Source organism: Sciurus vulgaris, assembly GCF_902686455.1.
Source record: "Sciurus vulgaris genome assembly, chromosome: 7".
NCBI lineage: Eukaryota > Metazoa > Chordata > Mammalia > Rodentia > Sciuridae > Sciurus > Sciurus vulgaris.
This window is the reverse complement of record NC_136467.1, coordinates 37,323,625-37,348,252: the sequence shown is the minus strand read 5'-3', so window position 1 is coordinate 37,348,252 and position 24,628 is coordinate 37,323,625. Positions and strand designations below refer to the sequence as shown.

At 32.5% G+C, this 24,628-nt stretch overlaps 1 protein-coding gene across 4 annotated transcripts in view; it reads right to left on the bottom strand.

Annotated features, from left to right (window-relative positions):
* Window positions 1–24,628, bottom strand: part of PTPRK (protein tyrosine phosphatase receptor type K) — a 561,297-nt gene that overhangs the window by 214,154 nt on the left and 322,515 nt on the right. For all 4 annotated transcript variants that reach the window (XM_079148159.1, XM_079148160.1, XM_079148158.1 and 1 more), the window contains exon 7: window positions 21,516–21,809. In XM_079148159.1, the coding sequence (XP_079004285.1) occupies window positions 21,516–21,809 (294 nt within the window). The remainder of the gene's footprint in view (window positions 1–21,515; window positions 21,810–24,628) is intronic.

Here is a 24,628-nt window from a genome sequence, read left to right as displayed (position 1 = left end):
AATTCTCAATCTCACAAGTCATAACCCTGTGTTTATTCTCAGAAATATTTTTCATAAAAGAAAATCTTCACCCACTGGTTATACTAGATTACTAATAGCTTCATATTTAAGTAGGCTTTGTATATGAAATCACTAAGTGGACTCAACAGTTCTATTATTGTTTATTTTGGTAAAACTGTAAATCTCCAACTCTTCTAACTTATGATAAAGAACAATATGCATCTGCTCCAATACCATGAATATCTACAACTTTAAAAAGTCATTAGGAGGGCTGGGGTTGTTGCTCAGTGGCAGAGCGCTTGCCTAACATATGTGAGGCACTGGGTTTGACTCTCAGCACCACCTATAGACAAATAAAATAAAGGTCCATTGACAACTAAAAAAATATATTTAAAAAAAGTCATTATAAAATACAGAACTAAAGCCTTAAGCTAATTTCTACTTTTCAATTTTTAACTGAAACCAACTGGTTTGCTAATGTACATATAATGAATGCAGCTTTAAAAAGGCATACAATTTTGAAAAAAACAGGTGGAGCTGGAGGAAGATTAAAAACATTTAAAAAAATTGTTGGGTGTGGGAGGAAGGCCACAGAACAGGAACATTTGCAAAATGGCAGAGAACATATAGAAAAATGAAATTAACTGAAGAAAAACTGGGAAATATTCAAGTGTTTTACACATTTTGAAACACATTTCAGACAATAAAGTTTCTCTAAACTCTTACAAGGAAAGTTCAAAGAATGAAGAACAGAAAAAAATTATGATCAACATTGATTTGGCAGACTTTGCTACGAAGGAACTGTCAAAATCCAGTAAGCAAATGAGATGAAAGCACTTTGAGTAATTAGGTATATAAAGATAATTGTAAATATAAAACCAGTTATACACTCAGTTTTCAGTTTTACACGTATGCGGCCCAGAGTTAAAGCCTGACAATATAAAATTCAAGTGAAAATACTCAGCAGTTGGTACTTTACTAGAGGAAACAATAAACACGACACTTTGGAACAGAATTTCACAATATCTAATCAAAGATATCATATGACATTACCATTCTAATTTTATGTATATTCCACTGATATATGGTTTTAAAAAGACATCAATAAGGATGTTCACAATAGCATTATTTGTATTTGACAAAAAAAAACTGGAAATAATTTAAAGATGATAAGTCACAGAATAATTTTAGACACAAAAATAATATTCCTAATTTATGTTTCTACATGAATGAATATATAAAAAAAACTTAAAACTAAAATTAAAATAGAAAAGTCATCTTATATACTTAATACTTTTAAAAAAGAAAACTTCAGTATACAATATTCTTCAAAACAATCTGTTGGAAAAGTTCCAGTCAAAAGAGATATAGCAAATAAAGAACTAAAGGGAAGATAAAAAATGAATAAGCGGTCATAAGCATATAAATGTGAAACTAGGCTGAGATAGAAGTGAAATCATGCCCATAAAATGGAAGACAAATATTATGTAATTTTATAGTGTGAAATAATGAATCTAATGAATTGTTAGTTAATCATTAAAGTGGAAATAAATTAGAATATTCCTTTTTTTTTATAACAGAAAGCAAAAGTTATCATCAAAAATAAAAACTGAATATCAGAACATAACCAATTTGAACCCTTAATATATTCCAACCCATGTTTTTAACTCCTGGAATCTTTAAAATATACCTGAACTCCTTAACAAAATTAGTTTTTACATATTGTAACAAACATAACACTCCCTCATATAAATTTTAGATTTGCAATTTTACATATATTTGCATGGATATATCTGTCCTGCAAATTCCATGTATGCAAGTTATGCTAAAATTGCCATTAAATCACCTAGGACTTTTTGGAAAATGGCGCTAAAAAATATAAATAAACCAAAGAAGGAGTGAAAGAGAAAAATAAACTGTTGTGCTGGGAAATTTTTACCTAACAGTAATTATTTCAGTTTTACCTTTGTTTCCTATTTGATTATATAAAAATAGATTTTTTTAGAAGCATTATATATGGGATATATTTTAAATATTTACTTTATCCAAACTTTAACCATTTACCTCTCTGTATTTTTTGTTTTTAACCACAGACATACACATACACACACAAAGACAAGTATGAAATGAAGTTCTCCAAAAATTAATGATGACTTTTTTTCTTTTTATATGAGAGGAATTTTGGTTAATTTTCTCTTTTCTGGTGGAGGAAAGGAAAGATTTCTATGGTCCTATAATTAGGTCTCAGTCTTTTGGTGTGTGTGTCTGTGCCCTGAACTATGAGCTTTTTGGTCCCCCACCCAGCCCCTGCCTTTAGGTAATTTTTTTTCTTTTTTTTCTGCATTCATATGCTTTAAACTTTCAAGCCAATGATAAATGCATCAGAAAAATCAAACTAACTTTAAGAGCCCTGAAAATTAGTATGTGTGTAATATAATATATATATATATATATATATACACACACACACACACAGCATACAAAAAATGTGCAGAAAATTAGGGAAAAAAATTTTATAACCAATGAAATGATTTTTTTTTCACTCACTGCATTCACATATTTCAAATATATCACTGCTTGGATAAAATTAGTTATTAAATTTATTATAACTTCATAAAGTACTATGGAAGAATATTCAAGTATTAAGGAAATATTAGTGGAACTAAAACCCAGTCTATCCTTTTCATACAAGCTTATGGCATAAAACAATTGTAGTTCAATAGGTAAAAGCAGATGGAAAAGTAAAACATATAGAAAAAAGTTTCAAACTATTTAAAAGTAGTACTGTACTATGATTTGAATATGAAGTGTTTCCTAAAGCCTCATATCTTGGTCCTCAAGGCAGCAATGTTCAATGGTTGGGATTTGGGGAAATGTTTGTATCCTAGGGCCTCAAATGTATTAATGAATTAATCCATTGAGGGAATCAAGTTTGGTTCTATGATTGACGTTGTATAAACTGGGTGGGACCCAGTTGGAAGAAGTAGGTCACTAGAGGCATACCCTGGAGGCATACATGTTGGCCCCAGCCCCTTCCTCCTTCTCTCTTCTCTCTTCTCTCTCTCTCTTTCCTGGTTGCCAGGAGGTAAGCAGCTTTCATTCTTTGCGCCTTCTGCCATGAAGTTCTGATTCACTTAAGGCTCAAAATAATGGAACCAGCTGAATGAAACCTCTGAAGTTGCAAACTACAATTTAAGTCTTTCTTCCTCTAAGTTGTTTTCTTAAGTTGTTTTCTTCTCAAGTATCTTATCCACATGACAAAAAACTGACTAATATACACTAGATATTTATCAAAATTCTGAATGATTTTGGCATTTCTAAATCTCTTAGTACTTCTTTAAGATTTTGATAAGGACAAAGTTACTAAAACTCAGACCAAAAAACTTCTCCCTAGCTTTAATATAAACTCCTCATAGGAGACATACTTTTTGGAAACTCGATTTGCTCACAGCCTTAAGACAAAAGTATTTGGAAGCAATGAAAAGCAAAGAGAGATTCACGAGTATTGCCTAAAGGATATGTATCACAGATCTTCCTCTGGACATTCTCTATTTGATTCTTAAATCAAGTCTGTACCCCCACAGGATATATATTTTTTCTTGTCCTCTGAATTACGACAAGTATTTTTTTCTGACTTTTTTATCTTATAAAAACTGTGACTTCTTCAGATCGGTTTATGGATTTTGGAATCTTGTCTGGATTCACTTCCTTTATCAACCAGTTAGTAACTATATGACTTCATTTCACTTCTCTTAGATTCTGTTTGTAGAAATGCAAAATATAACAACATCACCAACTTGTAAGACCACTGCAATAATTAAATAAGATAATCCTTGTCAAACACTGAGCATAAAGTTTAGAATATCATTGATAAATATTGTTTCATTTTAAGTAAAACTAGTACCATAGTTATCAAATAATTTATATTTTGCTTTAACATTCAATGAATTCAGAATCAAATTCATGGTCTCTTAATAACATAAAACTATGTGACATAAAATTTTTTTATATTCATAATTTCTTTTAAACACTAGTATCATTTTTTCTTATTTATATCAATTTATTACTCACCTGTTAAATCTTTTATATTTTATTAAATTACCTCGAATTGTTCTTGACATTAGGAAGGATCTAAATAACATATATGTATAAATTAAAAATAAGGGATTTGAGTAATATTTTGCATTTTGAAAACAGCATTGATATTATGTTCTCTATTACTCAAGATTCTGTAATTGTCAATATCCTCTGGAAACTACTAGCAAAACATATACAAACTTCTGGATAGAATATTTAACATCCTCCCAAACTAGGTGCAACAGTAAAACCAAAAAACTCTGGAATCAATCAGATGTTTTACTTGAAATATAGCCCATATTATGCCTTATTCATGAGTGTAAATGAAAACCCATCCCACCACCAACAAATTCATACAATGTGATTGATAAGAAAATAAAAATGGCTCAGAAAGAGATACATAGCCAAGAAAAAAATAATTGAAATTAAATAATAAGGATTATGAACATATCTTTGCTGGCAAGAGCTCTAAGAAATGAAATAATCTTAAACATAAATGTTTTAAAATGATATGCCAGAAGTTTAATAAGCTAGTTATGTTAATATTCAGCATGAAAAAAATCTATAACAACTGATTTAAAATTGAATACAAAGCACGTATGAAATTATTTTCTCATATGTTTTTCTACTGTCCTTTTTCATTTGACTTATTATGGTATTGACTTTGTCTTTTAATTCAGTATTTCACAAAATGGCCACACTCCCTCAAGTAGGGTTTAATGCTACTTTGTATTATTTGGTTGCTATGCAAAAGTATTATGGGTTGCACAACCAAGTGGGTTACAACAAATCAACGATAAAGAAATAATTCCTAGAAAATTTTCAAATGCACTGCATTACCAAGCAGTCGAACTACAATAGGATTCTCTTCCATGAAGATTTCAAAAGGTAAGATTTAAAAACAGAATGGAAATTATATAAATTTAATTCATGTAGTTATCATGATGCACTTATTCATTACAGTCCAATCACAAGATAGATGATTCACTTTCTTATATATTATTGATACTCAGATACTATCCCATAATTTAATTTAGGGCTGATTCTAGTCACTATACCTGACCTAGCACTTTATTGAGTTATAAATTAAATAAAGTTTATGAAAGCACTTATAGTCATCAAGGATGTACTTAAAAAATTGAACTGAATTATAGTTGGAGCCAAATATCATCAATTTTGAGAAATTTTAAGAATGTAATCTTAAATGATATTCTTAAAGCAGAACAACATAAAAGATTTTAATGTGAAAACAGAAAATGTTACTCAGAAGGTGAAACCCCTCCACACTAAGTTGTTGGAATGTAAATGCTTCTGGATGAACAGCAAAGGATAGAAAATGTGTTCTCCTTAAAAAATATGATGAAGTAAATCTTGTGACATCCCCCAAATAAGTAACAGCTCAATTTAATTCTCTCATGCATTTTGATTGAAATGAAAGTAAAGAAGGATTTTACTCAAAATAAAACCAGCCCCAAGTGTTGGCAAGTTTGTGGAGAAAAAATAATTGTTGCATACTGTTGGTAGGAATGTAAATTGGTGCAGCCATTATAGAAAAACATTATGGATGCTCCTCAGATCTTATAAATAGAACTATCATATGACCAAGAAATTCCTCTTCTGGGTATATACTCAAAGGAAATTAAATCAGCATTCCTATGGATTTGCATGTACCCTTCAGCATTATTCACTACAGCAAAGATATGGAAACAAAGTCAGTGTCCATTAGTGGATAAATGGACAAAAATTGTGACTGAGTGTGCTTGTGTGTATATACAAACTAATATGCATATATTTAATATGTGTATATACAATATATACAATTTGTGTGTGTATATATATGTATACATGTATACATACATACATACAAATATATATAAGTATACATGCATACATATATATATATGGAGGTACTGCCATGAAAACTTCCATGGCAAACCTGGAAGACATTATGTTAAGTGACATAGCAAGACAAAGGCAAAAAAATACTTCATGATCTCAATTATATGAAGAACAAAAAATTCAAATAAATGGAAACAGATTAGTACAGGGGTTTCTTTGGATAAGAAGGGGAAGGAAATAGGGAGAAACAGCTCTAAATATTTGAGAAATTTAGAAACAGCCAACAACAAATTTTGTTGTGCTGAGAACATGACTATAAAATAACTCAATTATACATATTAACAGAAAAAATTGTGTGTATCCTAAACTCAGTGCCCATTGTGAAACTATAAAGTTAATAATATATTTAGTCCTTATAATGACCCTTCATGGTAGTTTTATCACTCTACTTTTAAAAATATGGAAACCTAAGTCAAAGCTTAAGAGTGCTATACATTAAAATCTCATTTATTCCTATAAAACAATCTCCTCTTGTTATTTCCTTCCTTGGTAAAAGTTTCATTAAAATCATTTTTATCTTTATGAAGAAAATTACTTTAAATGAAACTAAGAAATGAGAAAATTGCTATTAATATGGTTACCTAATATCAGCAAGTATTGTGTTATTTTTACATTTGTTCTTTGTTTTATGGTTGTTTTTTTTTTTTTTTTTTTTTTTTGTGACTGAGGATTAAACCTAGGCATGCTTTTCTATTGAGATACATCCCCAGCCTTTTATTATTTATTTATTTATTCATTAATTCATTCATTTAGAGGCAGAGCCTTGCTAGGTTACATAAGACCTTACTAAATTACTGAGGCTGGCCTAAGACTTAGAATCCTCCTGCCTCAGCCTCCCATATCACTGGGATTATAGGCTTTTACTACTGTGCCCTGTTCATGCAGGATATATTTTTATTGTTTCTTCAGCATTCTTCGATTCTGTTACATGGCTTTATATTTTTATTTCAAATTAAGGCTTTAGGTGTGTAATTTTAATGGCTGTGCATCTATATTGAGATATTATGTAATTTATAAAATAATTTCCTTTTGTCGATCATTTAGTTTATATCCAGTTTCTGCTACTATAAACACCATGTTTTTTAAAAAATATGTATGTGTTCCTTATTGTAAGGCTAATAATACAACTGAGACAAAGTAAATTTTAATCATAAAGACTATGCCCCTTCCAGAACAATGAGAGAATATACTAAAACTTGATTTGAAAAAATAATCAATTAGCAGCTATAAAATTCATATTGAACCCTAGTGAATAAATTTATAAATGACAGTAGGTGACTTTTCATTTTATTTGCTTTTTTTACTTAAATTGTGCATAGGATATACAAATTTTAATAATGGGAACATGGATTTTTTTTAAAGTATAACTTAGGCTACGATAAGTAGTATTTTGATTTTTTTATTGGAAAAATTAAACCACACACAACAACCACTCCAAAATCTATACAGCAGACCCTGAGTACTGCCTACAGGACTGCTTCTGAGTACTAGGGATGAGCTAGATCCCTGTGAAGCTCACAAACAATGACTGGGAAAATGTCTACATCATCACTGTATCTATATCTACATTTAATTTATATCAATCCATATCTATAAGCATAACTGTAACTATCACTATGCATTTACACAGCACAAATTGATGTACCCGGAAAGAATCAAAAAGAGACTAAAGAGATAATTATTTTATAATCCTATTTTCAGGCTTAAAAAACCATTGAGTTTAGTCTTCATTTTCTAAAGGCATTTCTTAAATCAATCACTTTATTTAAAACATAAACAGATATTACCTGGCATGTTAATTTACCTGTGACCTCTTCTCAGGAGTGAGTTTGGGAGTTTACACATAGAATTCATGGGTCACTTTTTAAAGTAGCAATGTTGTTACCTTTCATTTCCTCTCCCTGAGAGATGCAGACGTTTTTACTAAAGAAGGAAAACTTAAAAGCAAAACAGTACCAAACCCTGCATAACTGCATAAGACATTTCAGGAGAGAGAACTCCCAAGTAGAAAATCTTAAAGGCAAAATTCAGAAGGTTCATATTTCACACCAAACAACAGATTATGGATGACTTTAATAAGCTCATGTTATAGACACTGTACAATTACTCCTTTTAGAAATAGAATCCCAGTAAGAAAGTAAACAGTTACTGCAAAACCCTTTAAATTTTTGCACTGGTATGTGTACATACACAATACATACACAATAGAGAAAATAATAAACAAGCAAATTCACATTTCTGTGGAAACTTTCCTTCAGGTGCACTGTAAGACATTTCTTGAGGATACTAACACGGCTTATCTAAGAAGGAACAAGGAAATAGGAGGAATCTGAACTCTAGGAAGGAGTAAGGGCAGGTTGGGGGAGGGAAAAGAGAAAGAAATGCAATGATAAAGTTACATCTCAAGTAAAATTTCACTTCACTCGATACAATTAATCCAACGTCATTTCAGCTGGAATGTCACAACCTACTCTTGCATCAACATGGTGTGAGTGACAGAAAATTTTCCAACCAGAAGTGATGCAATATTTGTCAAAAAGATTGAATTGCACTTTCATATTAGTACAAAAAATATAGTGCATGATTATTGCCACAAGCATGAGGTTGTTTAGGGAATAATGTGAGCACCTTAACAGTAGGTAGTAATGGAAAATGTCTGACTCTCTTTCTTTCCTTTCAAGGCAGGCTCTTGTAATATGCCTTGTTATACTGCCAAACCATTTCTCACTCCCAAATCCTTAAATACCACCTGTCCAAGACAAGAATATATTTTTAAACGAAGACATATGCAATAACCAGTGCTAAAACTCACAATGTAACAAATGCTTTGCTAGTCCCATGGAAATTAAATATTATGTACTGTTTATAATATAGGAACAGCACTGTTTCATTGTTCTGCTGCAGGCAAACACATGTTTATTTCTCTATTATTCATAGACTTCAATGATTTTTATATTTAAGGACTATAATTATACCATTTTGATTTTTAGAAGAATATTTCTTATTCCGAATTAATTTTTTCATTAGAACATTTTTTTAAATCCTAAAATGGAGAAAAACAAAAATTGCCCATCTTAACATTATTGATACAGGTATATAGGCTTCTGTCAAAAAAACATAGGTCCAGGAGCTTAGCAGAGTTTCAAATTTGTTTAACTCAGAGTAAGTTTCATATCAGTGGTGATACAATGCATCATCTTAAAAGATTATAGAAGGATTGATCAGCCAAACTTAGCATATTGCTATACTTTGGATCTTGTATTTCCCAAAGATTTGTGGTCCAAGTGGTGACACCTTTAAGAGGCAGTAGAACGAATCGGACATAACTTTCCTATGTTCACATGTGAATACTTGACTAGTGTAACTCCACATCTTGTACCACCACAAGATTGGGAAGTAGACTGCATGTATGTATGATATGTCAAGACACATTCTACTGTCATGTATAACTATAAAGAACAAATAAAAAATAAAGAGTTGCTGCCTATTAGGAAGTCTTTAAGTCACTGGGGGTGTGCCCTAGAAGGGTACTGCGGGACCCCAGTCCCTTCTTCTTCCTCTTTTTCAATTCCAGGTCATCAATCCTATCCACTCAATCAAGAACTGAAAGCTCTAAAAATGAGCCAAAATGAACCACTTTTCTTAAGTTGATTTTGTTACACTAAGAGAAAGCTAACTAATACAAATATATTTTGAGACTCTTTTAAACTGCATATAGATTAAATAACTGATTCGACTATAGATTTAGAAAAAGGCTTATTGGTTATTTGCAAAAATTTTAAAATGTTGTAACTGAAGGGAAAAAAAGATCAGCTAAGAAAGTGAAAATCAAATTATCTTATTCAAATATAATTACCATTATATTCAGACTAGGACTGTTCAATAAGGAATGAATCACTAGAAATTCTCCCCAGCTTTTCTTTTTAATAGGCAACTATAGAGTCATTTCCTTAAGATGATATTTGTACTGCTGTTCTAAGAATAAAATAAATTTGTCTTGCTGACCTACTTTTTACTTTATAAGAATTTCACTAAAATCTGACTGAGAAAAAAACATTTATTTCTGCTCTTCACCGAAATTGAGATAAGTATTTCATTTCCCCTACTTCACTGGAAATTCTTGGAAAGTAAATATTTATGTTTGTCCTAAAGAGGCTTCTGATTTGAGGCTTTGAAGAATGAGATTAATTGTTATACTTTATAATCAAAGCACCCAAGTGTAGAATTTGATACAAAGTTAAAAAAAATTATTATCATTGAATGTTCTAGTAAGGTATCAATGTACATTGTTTATCCTATACCAATAGCCCAAAGAATGAGAATCACATACCAGTGCTACTGTTAATCCCTGGTTCACATGTTTCAGCCTTGCCTAAAGGACACAAGTGTGGCAAAAGGGCCCTTGAATCTTTAAGAAGGAGGACAATGGGGGAAGTAAAAGAGCAATACTATAAAGAAGACAGAGATAGACCCAATCAAATTAGCTTATTTGCATGTATGCCAAGTACTGATTTTGAGAATCCATTGAACCACATGTTGATTTTGTTGGTTGCATAATGCTCCAAGCTGCCCAACAGGAGGAACCTGTAACATATACCTATGTCATAATTTGGTGAGTAAAAAGAATAAGTGAACGTGCTTAAGAATTTTAAACAAAACAACAAGATATATATTTTTAGGTTGTGTCTGCTAAGCATCATTTAGTTTGTCTTAATAGTTCATGCAATAACATAATAATGTGTACAGTATAGTTTCCCCTAGAAAAAGAGTACAATTTCTGATTGTGTTAGTCAAAGAAATTTACTTTAATATCCAATTTGAGGAAAAAATAGAACAACCATGACTCACACCAGGAATGAAATGCTGAAGACACTCAAATCTGTATGTCATGCTCTCTGCCCCTCTCTATTGAATCACAGAGCCAGGAATATAATTGCCTATCCACTATCTCATTTCTCAAAATAAACACAGAGATCTTCCTTCTAAGACTTTTCCCCACTGTTTTACTACTTCAAGTTAAAACCTATCACTAAACCTTAATTTCCCAAGCCAGAATTCCCTTCCAATGTGTCACCAAATTCTACTGATTGCACCTCTCAAATCTCTTTCAACCCTGCCTCCTCATTGGAATTCTTATCTCTACTGCTTCAGTTCAAGCACTGATCAATTTTTGCTTAGACTGAAGTAGCAGCCTTCTAATCTCTCAGAAATCTCCTTTCAATCCTTTTCCTACATGAGCACTGGAGAAATATTTCTAAAACACAAATCATTCTAAACATTGTAATAAAAATTCAAGCAATTAATTCCTTAAAAAATATCACTTCCTTGGAGAAAATATCTTAACATATTAAGAAACTAAGATGCCAATAGATTAATCTGAAGATGGATAAGTGAATAAATATGGGACATCACACATACAACAAAAGGTACATTATAGTGGGGAATATATGTGTTCACTCTATAATTTCTTCAGATTTTCTGTGTTTGTGATTTTTAAAATATGAGAAAAAATATTTTTAATGTAATGGCTTATAATGCAATGAGGGCTAATGTTACTAAGTTTGTTGTCTATGGCACAAAATGCTGAGTAAATACTTTGTATGAATTATCTGCAGTGGAATGCAGAAAAATGTATGATACATGGTTTTGGCTCTTCCAAAAAAGGTATAGTGTGGGAAAAAAATCTGGACTTGAAGTTCTTGTCACTTCTCATATTATAATATGCCACTATAGTTTAAAGTTTCAGAAGACACAACTGGGAAAAAATGGGCTTAATGCCACCAACAAACAGATAAAATAGACACATATATGATGTCATATATAAAAGTCATTAGGAAATTTTGAGTATGTACCCTTGTGCTTAAAATATGTTTGTTAAGTTTATATAATTTTTATGTCATTTAACAACTAGAAAATTTCTGAAAATTTAACAATTGATGTGTAGTTTTAGAATAACATTGGTTTGCTCACAAATGTCAAATTAGGTTCAGTTATTGATCCAGTGAAGTTAAGTCACTCCCCATTATTAAGTATTCGACCCAGATTTTGAACCTAGAGTTTACTAACTTCCAAATCTTAACTCAAAACAGCTAATTCTCCTGATCTCCTACTTCATAAAATCCTACTCTTACTTCAGGGCTTCATTGTACAACTGTAGATCACGTCTATTACACTGATCCTTGGTTAAATTATTTACCCATATGTCTATCTTCCAACCTCTAGCAGTAACTCAGAACAGAAATGCACTCAGGGAGCATTGACTTGTATCTAGGAGTTTGCATTAGTGCCTGGCAAACACAGGAGACTTGCTAAGGTCATGATTCTAGGACTTTGAGTACCTAGAAGTCAGAGTCTGCATTTCAGAATACCTGGCAGTTTCAACAGTGCCTGGCACACAGGAGATTTGTGAAAGAAAGCAATGTAAATAATATTCTTTACATTCTTTTCAAGCAGCTATTTGATAGTGATAAAAATCACTTTACTATTGAGTCCAAGTGCCCAGAGTGGCAATTAATAGAGGAGCAGGACTTGATTAATTATACAGTACTTTCTCCTACTTTATGGTTGGGATGAGGTATCCCCAGAACACTCACAGTGAGACAATGTAAGAAGGTTCAGAGGAGGAGAAAATTGTGGGTTATAAGAGTCTTAACGCAATCAGTGCTTTAACTCCTAACAGGGATTAACTGAGTGGTAACTGAAGTGGTAGGGTATGGCTGGAGGAGGTGGAAATTGGGGCGTGGCTTTGGGTATATATTTGTATGTTAGGAGTGGATTCACCTCTGTTTCCTGATCACCATGATGTGAGCTACTCCTGTCCACCACACTCTCCTGCCATGATGTTCTGACTTACCTAGAACTCTGAGGAATGGAGCCATACTTCTATGGACTAAGACCTCTAAAACCACAAGCCTTCAAATAAACCTATCCCACTCTACAGTTGTGCTGGTCAGGTTCTTTAATCACAGCAGCAAAAAAAGCTGACTAAAATAGCTACTAAAACGGTTTGACTACGTACTCATCTTTGCTGGTACCAGCAATGTTATAATACTTAGACGGTACATATCAAGAACTTTTTAGTCACAAAGAAAGAAAGATACATGCTTCATCTTCATTGAAGCATTTATAATACCAGTTATTCCAAACTTCTCGTGATAGAAGAAAGATAAAAATCAATTGAAGTACATACATCCAGTAGAACAATTAAGCAGGCATTAAGGATGAGAGAATGTCCTGTAAACACATGGGAGGTAACCAGGCATGGTGATGCATGCCTGTAATCCCAGCATCTCCAGAGGCTGAGGCAGGAGGATTACAAATTCAAGGCTAACCTCAGCAACTTAGTGAGGCCCTGAGCAACTCTTAGAGAGACCCTCTCTTAATATAAGCTGGGGATATAGCTCAGTGGGAAAGTGTTTCTGGATTCAATTCCAGTAACAAACCAACTAACCATGGAAGGTGGGCTGAGAGAATGGCAAGCCAAACAAACAGAAGGTAAAACTGCACATATCTTATACTTAACAACTAACAAAATCTCCACAGGGAAATAAAGAAAAATAATAGTTTCTTGACAAAAATGATGACAGTTATATAAATGTTGTAGCATTATAGTGCTTTTTAACAATACTAGTTGCAAAATTTGGTATATTGTTGTATTCCACATAATTTACAAAACAACCTGGGTTTATGGATTCCATGCAGTCTTTATAGACTCTGAGAACTCCAACAAGGACCCTCCAATTCTATAGATAATCAGTGCACCCCTGTGACATTTTGACATTTTGTCTATTGAAGCAGTAAAGCTGATTCTTTTAGCTATCAGACATATGCACCATGCTCACAAATAAAGTACAGAATTCACTATAAGAGAGATAAAGAGCAAATATGAAAGACTTGATTAAGTATTGCCCAGGAGTATAATTATTAAGATGGTATCCAAATTGCCAAAATTAATTTTATATATATAATGTGTGTGTATCATACATACACACATATACATATATATATATATATATATATATATATATATATATATATATATATGACCTTCTTTTGGGAATCAAGTTCATGCTCATGAGTAACAGTACAATAAAAACATGATATTTAGTATATTGAGCAGAATATAACGAGATGGAACATAGTATCTGTTTAAGTAATTTAAATAATAGGTAAAAATAAGACATTTTTCTGATTGCTTAATAGTCTTTGGTTATGGAGAGATAATACACAGGGTGGGAAATAATGACATAGTCAAATAAAGATGAATTATTTAAACTCAACTTTCTGAGATGATTTAGCTGAGACAATTATAATGGACATCACTCAATGATTTCTAGGCCACATCATATGTAGTGACAGCTGAATTTGCACAGGTTTTGCCTAGGGTGACATGAAAGGCATGGATTCCTATCCTTTGAAGTACATTTTCTACTCAGTTCATAAAATACAATATTACAAGTAAGACTCCAGATTGGAATTTGCTCATTATCTCTTTCCTTTTCATATGCTTTTTTTTTCCCCCTGCAGTTTACATACAAATTGGTTGAAAGGAAAGAAGATGGAGGAATCATGCCTATAGCAATTTTTAGCTATAAAAATGCCCTATCTAGTAGTAAGACAGCAAAGACCTGAAAGTGAGTTCTTATGCTGATACTCCCATGTTCAGGCGTGGGCTGAGTCAAATTAAATGATGAAAATAATGAGATACATTCATATAATGCCATTTTTTCCCATCAATAAATTGCACCAAATGAACAACACTCACCCCAAATGCGAATTATAAACAGGTTGGAACTAAATGTGAGTTCAGTCTTCATGATCTTTTAGCTGTCCCCCTCTCTGCCAAGCCAGCTCAAAAGCTTTGGTCCCCCACCCCACCCCAGATCCTGGTTTAGTTTTCTTTCTTATTCCAAAGTGAAGAATGTCTACTATAATTCAAAAAAGGAAATAAATAGACAGTGACAATAGCAGGCAGAGGTAGCTTCTTCCCTGCTTAAAAAAGAAGAAAATCAGGACCAAGTTCATGTACCATTGTGACCACAATGGCACCATCAAAGGAAGTCAAAAGCTCACAGACTGGGGGCGCTCTTGGATTTGTTTTCATATCTGGATCATATCTGTATCCATATCTTTTTAGTCTTTTTTTTTTTTTTTGGTCAGGCACTTCTATGTTATTATCATTCAAGACATGGTTAATATATCATTTTATCTTTAAAGACATTTCCATTTCCTGGTATCAAATAAAATTCTTAGGACTTGAGGGGAAATTCAGGACATAGCATGAGATTGATGCTGTTATTCAAATCGTTTCCACCTGTCAGCTTGATTGCAGTATGCAAAATTCAATAAAAACAATGAAGCCAATAAAAAGAGTACTTAATGATACCATTAACAGACTCAACATGTGGTAAAGTACTAAGGATAAATAAATATAGTGTCATTTTCACTGGTTACCAAACGCTTTTCGCCAACAAATGTAAGTCAGATGAGAAAAATTTAAGCTGAAAACAACCCAACTCTAGTTAGTAAAGGTAATTACATTGTTACTGATGACATCTCCTCTAAGGAGATGTGCCAGGAATTGAGATGCATGATTAGCTATATGTCCTGCTCCTGAAGTAAAATGAAAAAAGACAGTAGACAAGATGATTTCATATTCCCTGAACTTTCACAACTCTTATCCTGGGAGCTTCTAGCTTTATAGAGTCTTAGCAGAATGTTCGTGTCAATTACAATGTAAGTCAGGCTTGGTCTCATTCTCATATCTTTCAAAGAAATTTATTGAAAGAAATTTCTTGATTATTAGAAATGATAATATCTTCCAAAAATATAAAGAATTCCTATTTCTCATCTACAATGAAAGATGCAGTACAGTGATTATTAGCGACATCTATAATTGTTTTCATTTTCTCTGCCTCCAGTCCTTCCTTAGCTCTAGCCTATCTTTCACAGAGGTGGGATGGACTCCCTAAAATCTAACCTGGTAACATTGGTCAGTTTCCCAAAAACAACTGAATAACAGATCAATTACATGAGACCAAGCTGCAGACTCTCTGCCATCTTAAATTCAACCACAAGCCTAGAGTAAGCCCGAGATCTACTGAATCCATCTATTTTCAGAACCTAAATTATCGGCAATGTTTACAACTGAATTAAACATGCTGTTCTCTCTGTTTTGAATTCTATTCACATCTCCTTGCATTTTATTTTGTTTATGTCTGTCTCCAGTGACCACTAGGCCTTATGGTCAAGGCACTGCTGTGGAACATTGGAGACCTGGCACTTAACCCATTACTACTAAAAAGAAAGAGGCCAAGGAAAGGTCTTCTGAATGAACAAATGTTTTTCAAACAGAGATGTTCTCTGCACAATCTGAAAAACAAAATCAGGTTATTACTCACTAAAAAAGGAAGGAAACCTAAATTAGGATTTTACTCTTAGATTCTTACAAATGTTAAAGAACTTTTTTCTGTTAAAGATTTTTATTTGTAGTTGTCCTGACTTCAATAACAGTAGTGTTGCGTTTTAAAATTCTTGCTCAAAAGCAATAAAGAAAACACATAAGGCTCTGTGGTATGATCATTTGGCTAGCTAAGCGAGGCTCTGGGTTAGAATTCCCAGAACCACAAAACAAAAACAAATTGCACACACATATGATTATATACAGGTTAATACATTTCAAAACAAGCATTGATATAATCCTTCAGTATAAATCAAGTAGTAAGCCATCCTTATACTATAAACTAATTCTTACAACAGCTGTGTATTTTGTTTTAAGCTGTAGGCTGAATGTCAATGGATAACTAATTTTTATGATTGATATCTATCTTGGACCAGAAGAAAAAGTAATATATTTCCATTTTGCTGATGAAGCTATAGCCAAAAGACCAAAATTTAATGCCCCATTTTGAAGTTTCTGGTAAATATCTGAGCATTATTCTATTTTGTTTTTTCCTTCCATTTTGGATTTAGGACAGAAAAAAAAATGCATTTATAGTAAATGTTTACATTTAAAAGAAGACACTTTCCTTTTTACTGCTTCATAAATCTACGTGTTTCAACTAAAAACTGCCGAGAGCATAGAACTTCAATATAAGAGTAGAGAGTAGTTTTCCCAACTGTGTAAATATATTACATTCTGGACACTCTGAACTATTGACCTTCCCTATGAGGGAGATGCTGCTAAAATGTCAGTTAATCATAAAGCAGTTCTACAATGGGCTACCCAGAAGCAGAAGGCAATTTAAAAGAGCAATTTTAATGTGCAATTGCCAAAGTATGCAATGCAGACAATTCCTGATGATGGCATATTTTATTTCCCTTTAATAAGAGAAAGAGAAACTGTATTTTCTTAGCTTCTATACCAGATGGTGTACCCAGAGGAAACAAACACAGAAAAAAAGCAAGCATACTTTTTCCGATTGTTCAATGGAGTTTTTGAATTCCTTCCCATTTAAGACAACTTCACGTTTATGCCATTTTTTAAAATGTATGAAATGCCTGAAGAAGCATTATGTGAACAACAACATGGGTCAGGCTGTAAACTAACAGCGAAATAATCATACCCCTCAGGTTCATAGAGAAATCTGAGGCAGGCGTAGGTGGCCTGAGCCACCAGAGGCTGTAATTACCACCTCTCCTTACTTGAGAGACCCTGAAGCAAGTAATTGCACTTACCAAATGATTTTAATGTACTTTAGAAAGTAAACAAAAAATAGCTTTGGCAACCAGGCAGGACATTTTCAGAGAAGGATAAAAACACTTCTTTACACTTTTAAGAAAAAACAGCTGTTTAAAGTATTTAAGCACAGTATATATTTGATTGTTAAGCACCAATCCACTGTGCTCTCAATAGATAGGAAGCTGCAAACATTAAACTATACTTTTCTTTGGAAACAAGTAGACATGCAGAAGCTGTTTTTTAAAAGTTATGTGTCTTCTGGATTTTACCTGCTATACTTCTAATTTTTCATTCTATACTACTAGGAAGAAGGGAAGTCACCTGTGGTGGGGGTAGAAAGGAAAACACGTAAGGCTTTTAAAGTACTGAAAAATGGGTTTGAGCCCCGGCTGCCCAGTAGCTTTCCCAACGGTGTAATGGTATTACACTATAATGGACAAGTATCAACTATGTTGTCTTTCCCCTGAGTCTTAAATTTAACAAAAACAAAAGTAAGACAATAATATACTAACTGACAGATTGGTAAGGACATAAAACATCATGATAGATTCAATTGATATGCTGATTTCAAAGTTGAATGAATCCACACATAGCCACCAAAAAGTCTACATTTTCCTCAGAAAATATAACATTTTATTCATTATACTTATAAGTAAAACCTTTAACCTAATTTTCTAGGAAATAAAATCTATTGATGAATTATTCCCAAGCAAGAAAACATTTACCAATGCCCCAAATAAAATATTAATGAATGATGTGTATTAAAATGGAATTTTAACAATGGTAAATAATAACTAAATTATTCTTTGGTACTTAGGAATGACAAAAATCATTCCTCTGTGATAAAGTAAAAAAAGGAGATAAGAATTTCTGGATATCAGCAAATAGCCATCATTCTCTGCAACCTACAAAGCATCCATATGAAAATGATTTCAAATATATAGCTAAGTATTTATCCTTATCTTCAAGGTTTCTTGATAATCTAATGTGCATGGTATTAAACTTCAAAATAATCAACATTTATTTAACCAGATGATATTAATAGTAAAATTCAACAATTATGAGGGAATACAACCAGTTCTAAGTAAAACAGGATGGCTTGTAGATCGAGTACTCAGTGCCCTTAGAGAAACAGTGGTAACCAGGGAATGAACAATTTAATAGAATTAGATGACAATCTCCCCCAAAGGTTATGCTTGGGATCCCAAAAGGATCATTTCCCCTGATTATGAAGAAATATTCAACTTCTGAAATCTTTATCAAAAATTAGCTAATATCATGGTTAGCATAAGTTGTGTTCTATTTTGCTGATATGGGATCCTAAGCTGAGAATAATGGTGTAACTGATGAAGTCTGAATGACTTTAAATTTTGGGAAAGGGAAATTGATCTTAAAGAGTGGAAACAGCTGGACATCATACTTTAATACTGACCTTATACTTTGTTATACAATGTTTGTCAATTATATTCAACTTCTGGTTTTCAGAAATTGTTTAAAAATCTGTACCATATATGCTTCCATGAGCCTGCCCTCCTTTTCTAATATTAGAGCAAATTAGTAGACACTCCTTATGAATCCGTAACCATGGTTTCTCTCAAATCTACAGTGTATTTGAAAATCTAGTCTATAGCACTTACCCTCTGCAAAATTCTGCATCGGACATGCCTTGCAAAGATTTAATTAATGATAATAAACATGGTGACAAAGATTCATCACATGTAAAAGATGGTTTTAAAAATAAAATTTCTATAGTTGAAAGTGAAATGACAAGTGATTGAGTCCGATACCATTTAATTCCATAAAGAGTGCACAAATAAAATGTTTCTCAAAGAATCAGATAAAAAGATCAATATGATTCCAAAGTGTCAATGCATTTTCTATGTTAGGAAGTGGCTATGGCATGTAAAATATTTTTACTTTATCCCCTCCCACACAGATGAGGCTATTCTCAGAAAAAAGTACCTCAAATCAATGTGCAGTCATATTTTTACCTATTGCAGTTCAATGCACACTCTGAACATAAGCATTCAACAGGGATAAATCAATGTTCATTAACATGGTGCTGTCACTCACCTAATAGAGTGCATACAGCAAGCTTTAAAATACAGCCTCATTTACTTGTAATCTCCACGGCTCTCATAGCAAAGGCCAATTTCAAATAGTTCCTAGCTTAAACAAAAACTACACTACACTAACATAGACTGCTAATTTTTAAAGACATTTTGTTGAAAACAAAGGATAAGAAAGCAGATGATTAACAAGCATGGGCAAAGGGAAGATCATGGGAATAGCAAATTATCATTGGTTGGTTAATTTGTATATCCATTATGAAGATTCAATGCAGTAAAAAGGCAATTTTACTAGAAAGCACGTAAGTAATACCCTCAGTAAACCAGTCTTTTGTTCTCCATTTCATTGTCAGCACAGGATATTAAATTTGGAATACTGAAGTTACTTTGAATTTCCACACTGTTTCCTATTTCAGTGACTTCTGTGACTGAGGTGGTGGGTTTCCACATGCCTTTCCCCCCAAAAGTTTAGTATTATAAGAACAATTTGTAACATGACCTCAAACAGAAGGATATACTTCTGTAGAATGTGCAAAAGTTAATGATGAGATTGAGGCTGAGTCTTGTAGACCACCCAGCCTCTTCTAGGTGAAGCTGCTTTGCAAACACCAGATGCGAGTGTAGGACCAATCACAAATTAGGGACTCTCTATTTGCTAAATCTCAAAATAATGTTTGAGCACTTATTTTCTATTAATAAACATCTTTAAATAGTTGCTATTAATATATGAAATGTAGCTAAGTTTAAAAATATATATGAAAATTTTATGGGTTTTGCTTTACTGTTGATTAGTATTCTTGGTGAGTAGCCCCATAATATTATAAATAATAAACAGACATTCAGGAAATAAAAGACATCATACAAACATTTTTAAAGATTCTCTGTTTTGGATTTCAATTTTCATAAACTAATTCATTAGATATTAAAGATACATATGTTCATGTGCTAATCTGTAAGTATTTCAACATAATGCACGATAGATGCGAAAAACCCCTTTAAACTGAACTAAAAATTAAATCATTTTCAACAATAAAATATGTAGGACATGAAAAATACACACAAATTACTTAGATTATTAAAAATTTTAGTGACTTTAAATAGCTAAGAATTCTTCCCATTATAACAATAGTATAGTAAGGAATTAGGACTTATGATTACATATTTTATTCACTTCTTATTCTTTGTGTTTTTTTTTTCATACTCTATTATTTTCACCATTCTGTTTCAAGCATGAGGAGAACAATTATCAACATGAAAGGAAACCTTTCTGTATTCTAGAGCCAGGGGTCGGGCTGCTGAGATCATTCTCACCAATTTTCTGAATACAATAGTTGTTTTTTAAGGCATTATCCAGAGTAACTTTTCATATCCATACTATACAACATGGCCTCTGTGCTGACTCTAACATTATTGAGGAAGACCATGTGTATGTGATAAAAAGGTAAGTTATCAGCATTTGCTTGAACTGGAAAGGTCTTCCTCAGCCACTAATACTTTCATCTACAGCTGCCATAAATGATTGGGCTACCTACACAGGAGGTTCACCAAAATGATCAAGAAAGAAAAGACTCCAGATGCAAAACAAAAGTAGAATAATAATAAAGAAGCACATATACTGCTCTTATGTCATCCAAATATGACAGTCAATTATTCAATCACTTAGTTCATTGAACTTCTTAGAATAGTGTGATATCATATATTAAGTAATCAGAACATTAAACATTGCATGTGTGTTAGATATCCTATTTTAGATTCCTTCACAAGTACAGTGGCCTGCTCTTCAGTCTTACCTGCACATTTGGTTCTGGTGATTAATGGAGGTCCTGGAAGTCCTGTTCCACCTTCCCCAGGTCTCGTAAGTAGTACGCGGATCTCATATTCAGTATCTGGATCTAAATGCCACAATTTATAAGTTGGAGCATTGACTGCATGAGTTTCTGTCCAGGAGCCTGATGTCATTCGATATTCTACTTCTTTCAGGATAATGGGACCATCTCCAATGATTGAGTTGGCATTCAGTTGAATCAGCAAATAGGTAGGTCCAACGCCAAGCAGCTGGGGAGGAGCAATGGGTCTTGGCGGTTCTAGTGGAGAAGAATGTGTACTCTAATTAGATAACAATCTGCAGCATTGTAATACAGAGATATATTAATGTCTCTTGAAGCCAAATTGAATGATTTACTTTTTATTACATGGCAATATTTAAAAGAAGACCAGGACAGAAGTCATCTGGCAACTACACTTTTAAAGAGCAAATACTTCTATGAAGGCTTACAACCATATTGCACAAATTTTCTTTCATCAGGAGCATGCCTTTCCAGGAGATAAAACATGTAAAGACATAATAAACAAGGGACATAAAAAAATATTTAGAGATGAAAAGCTCTTATTAGGTAATAGCAGAGTTGGTTTTTACTGCTTTATTTCATTTATGGAATATGGTGAAAGGGTATTTTTTGTTTTTGTTTTGTTTTGCTTTCTACTTCTTCAGAGGTCCTACAAATGAGACCAGGTTAGGGTTCAGCATTACTGAACTGTTCACATACCCACCTCCAGAGTGAGAAACTGAAATTTACACCTAGGCAAAAATCACAAATGACTCCATATCACTGGTCTTTGGGAACAGCATGAAATAAGGCAATATATCGCATATTAAACTCAAATGTCAAAGGTGCACTACAATTTAATTTTGGCTTGCTTATGATATTTTGTTTCAATAAACTTGGGGAAATATCATTTCAATGTCTGAACTGATAGAAATGATGAATGATGTACTGGAGAACATTTTACCCCCTTAACAACCAGGCAGATGAAATGAAAGACTGGCCTCTGAAGGACTCCATTTCCCCTGCCCTGTCCATAGGGTCTTTCCACAGGGAACATTAGGCCATGAAGTCATAATTAGCACAAGATCAGGTGGGGTTTTCTGTGAACATCTAGAACAGTGTTTCTCACATTTTTAAGGAGGTTGAAAGACTTTAAAGAAAACTGTTAATAAAGCTGTAATTGTCCCAAAATTGATTCACCAATTATTTCTAAGAGTTAGAACAAATCAAAGAAAAACTATGAAATGTAACCAGCTAATGCTCTCTCACCCTGACCCATCGCAGGCAGGAGTGGATTGGAGATAGATACAGTAAAGCCAAGAACACTCTGCCAGAATCCTTCAAACTGTATTTTCTACTTAATAGCATTGTATTCCATAGGAAACAAAAAAAGTCCATAGATAGGTTTTACCTTCATATCATGGTTTAAATGAATGAACAATTTTTAGTTAGGGCCTAAGATCTACATTTTAATTCTGGTGATATAAAACTTACTAACTTGTATGTTCCTGAATTACAAATATCCCTAATAAAAGAGATAAGACAAGATGACTTGGGATTCTATACACTGTAAATCATTTTCAAAATCTTTCTTCAAAATTCACATGACAAATATTTACCAATTACTAATTGCCAAGTTGTTCTACACATTGGGTAACCATATAATACTGTGAGGGAAAAATAGTAAAAATAAATCAATAAATTTATTATTTTAAGTTGATTGTTATATAGGAAGCAAATAGTATCCTGTAATAAAGAATAATAGAGGTAACAAATTTTTTGTTACCTTAAAAATCTCCTTATAAATAAAGGTAATCCCCCTTAAGTAATCAAGGCTCATTAAGGTAATAGCTTTCAAACTAGTACAGAAAGAATAATACAAACTTGCAGCTAACTGTGCTCATGTTTAAAATAAAAATAAAACTAAGATCAAAAATAAAATATGCTATATAAACTGCATATTTTTTAACTATTTCTATTGAAAAGTATTTTTTAACCCTTGATTTATAAACTTTAACCACGAAATCTATTTCTAATGATTTCGAATTATTTCAACAATATGTAGTTAAAATTTTTTTCTAGGTGAACTATTTTCAATTTCATGAATGTATTCAATGAAAGTATTTGCAACAAGAAAGTTTAAATGAAACCAAAATAGTTTAGAATTTCATTTATCAGTTAAAAGAGTTTCACATTCCATAGAATGGAATTTTACCCAAATTTTATAGTCAGAGTTTATAGAAGTTTTAGCAGACAAGAAAAAGAAACTTAATATATTCTCTAAACCCTAAACTAAAAGGAAACTGAATAGAGAAATGAACATAATACAAAAATGCAAATGTCTTCCCTGACTCTCTAAATGCACACATATTTAAAACAGCAGTGTGTATTTTGTGAATAAACTGATTTGCCACAAATGTGCAATGTTTGTTTTCATTCCAGATAGTTCATATACTGACTAATTTAAGCTAAAGTTGGAAACAGTGTTAAATTCATAGCACTGGGCTTCTACTACAGAGCAGCAAAGCTTCACTTACTTTATAGTTCAAAGATGACTTGAAGAGATTTGATTCTTAACATGATGAATGCACAGAAACAATATACCAAGTGAATTATAAATAACAAACCCTGGTTGACCTACAAATGTACCGGTGCTCTGAAACTCGACCTTAAGCATGTCTATCAAATGTTAGATCTCACCCATCAAAACCCTGAACACTCTTGCCATAGAAAATAAGAAGGAAATAACAGAGAAGAGCAGAAGTTGGAAAGCAGAGAAAGGGAGGGAAAAGTCAGAACAAAACACATTAGAAACAAGCACAGGATTTCTTCTGTCATTTCAATCTTTAATGAAGTAACATAAAAAGAAAAGAAAATTTGAAGTCAGGAGGCCTGGTTTCAATAATGCATATGAAATAGTAGATTAAACTTGAATATAACTTTTAACTTGGTATTACAATTTCTTCATTAATGAACTAGGCATTCTTTGAAGAATTTTTAGAGATGACATTTTACAATACATCAACAAGCCCTATTTGTGATGCTATTTTCTTTTTTGCCAGAACACAGATAAATTT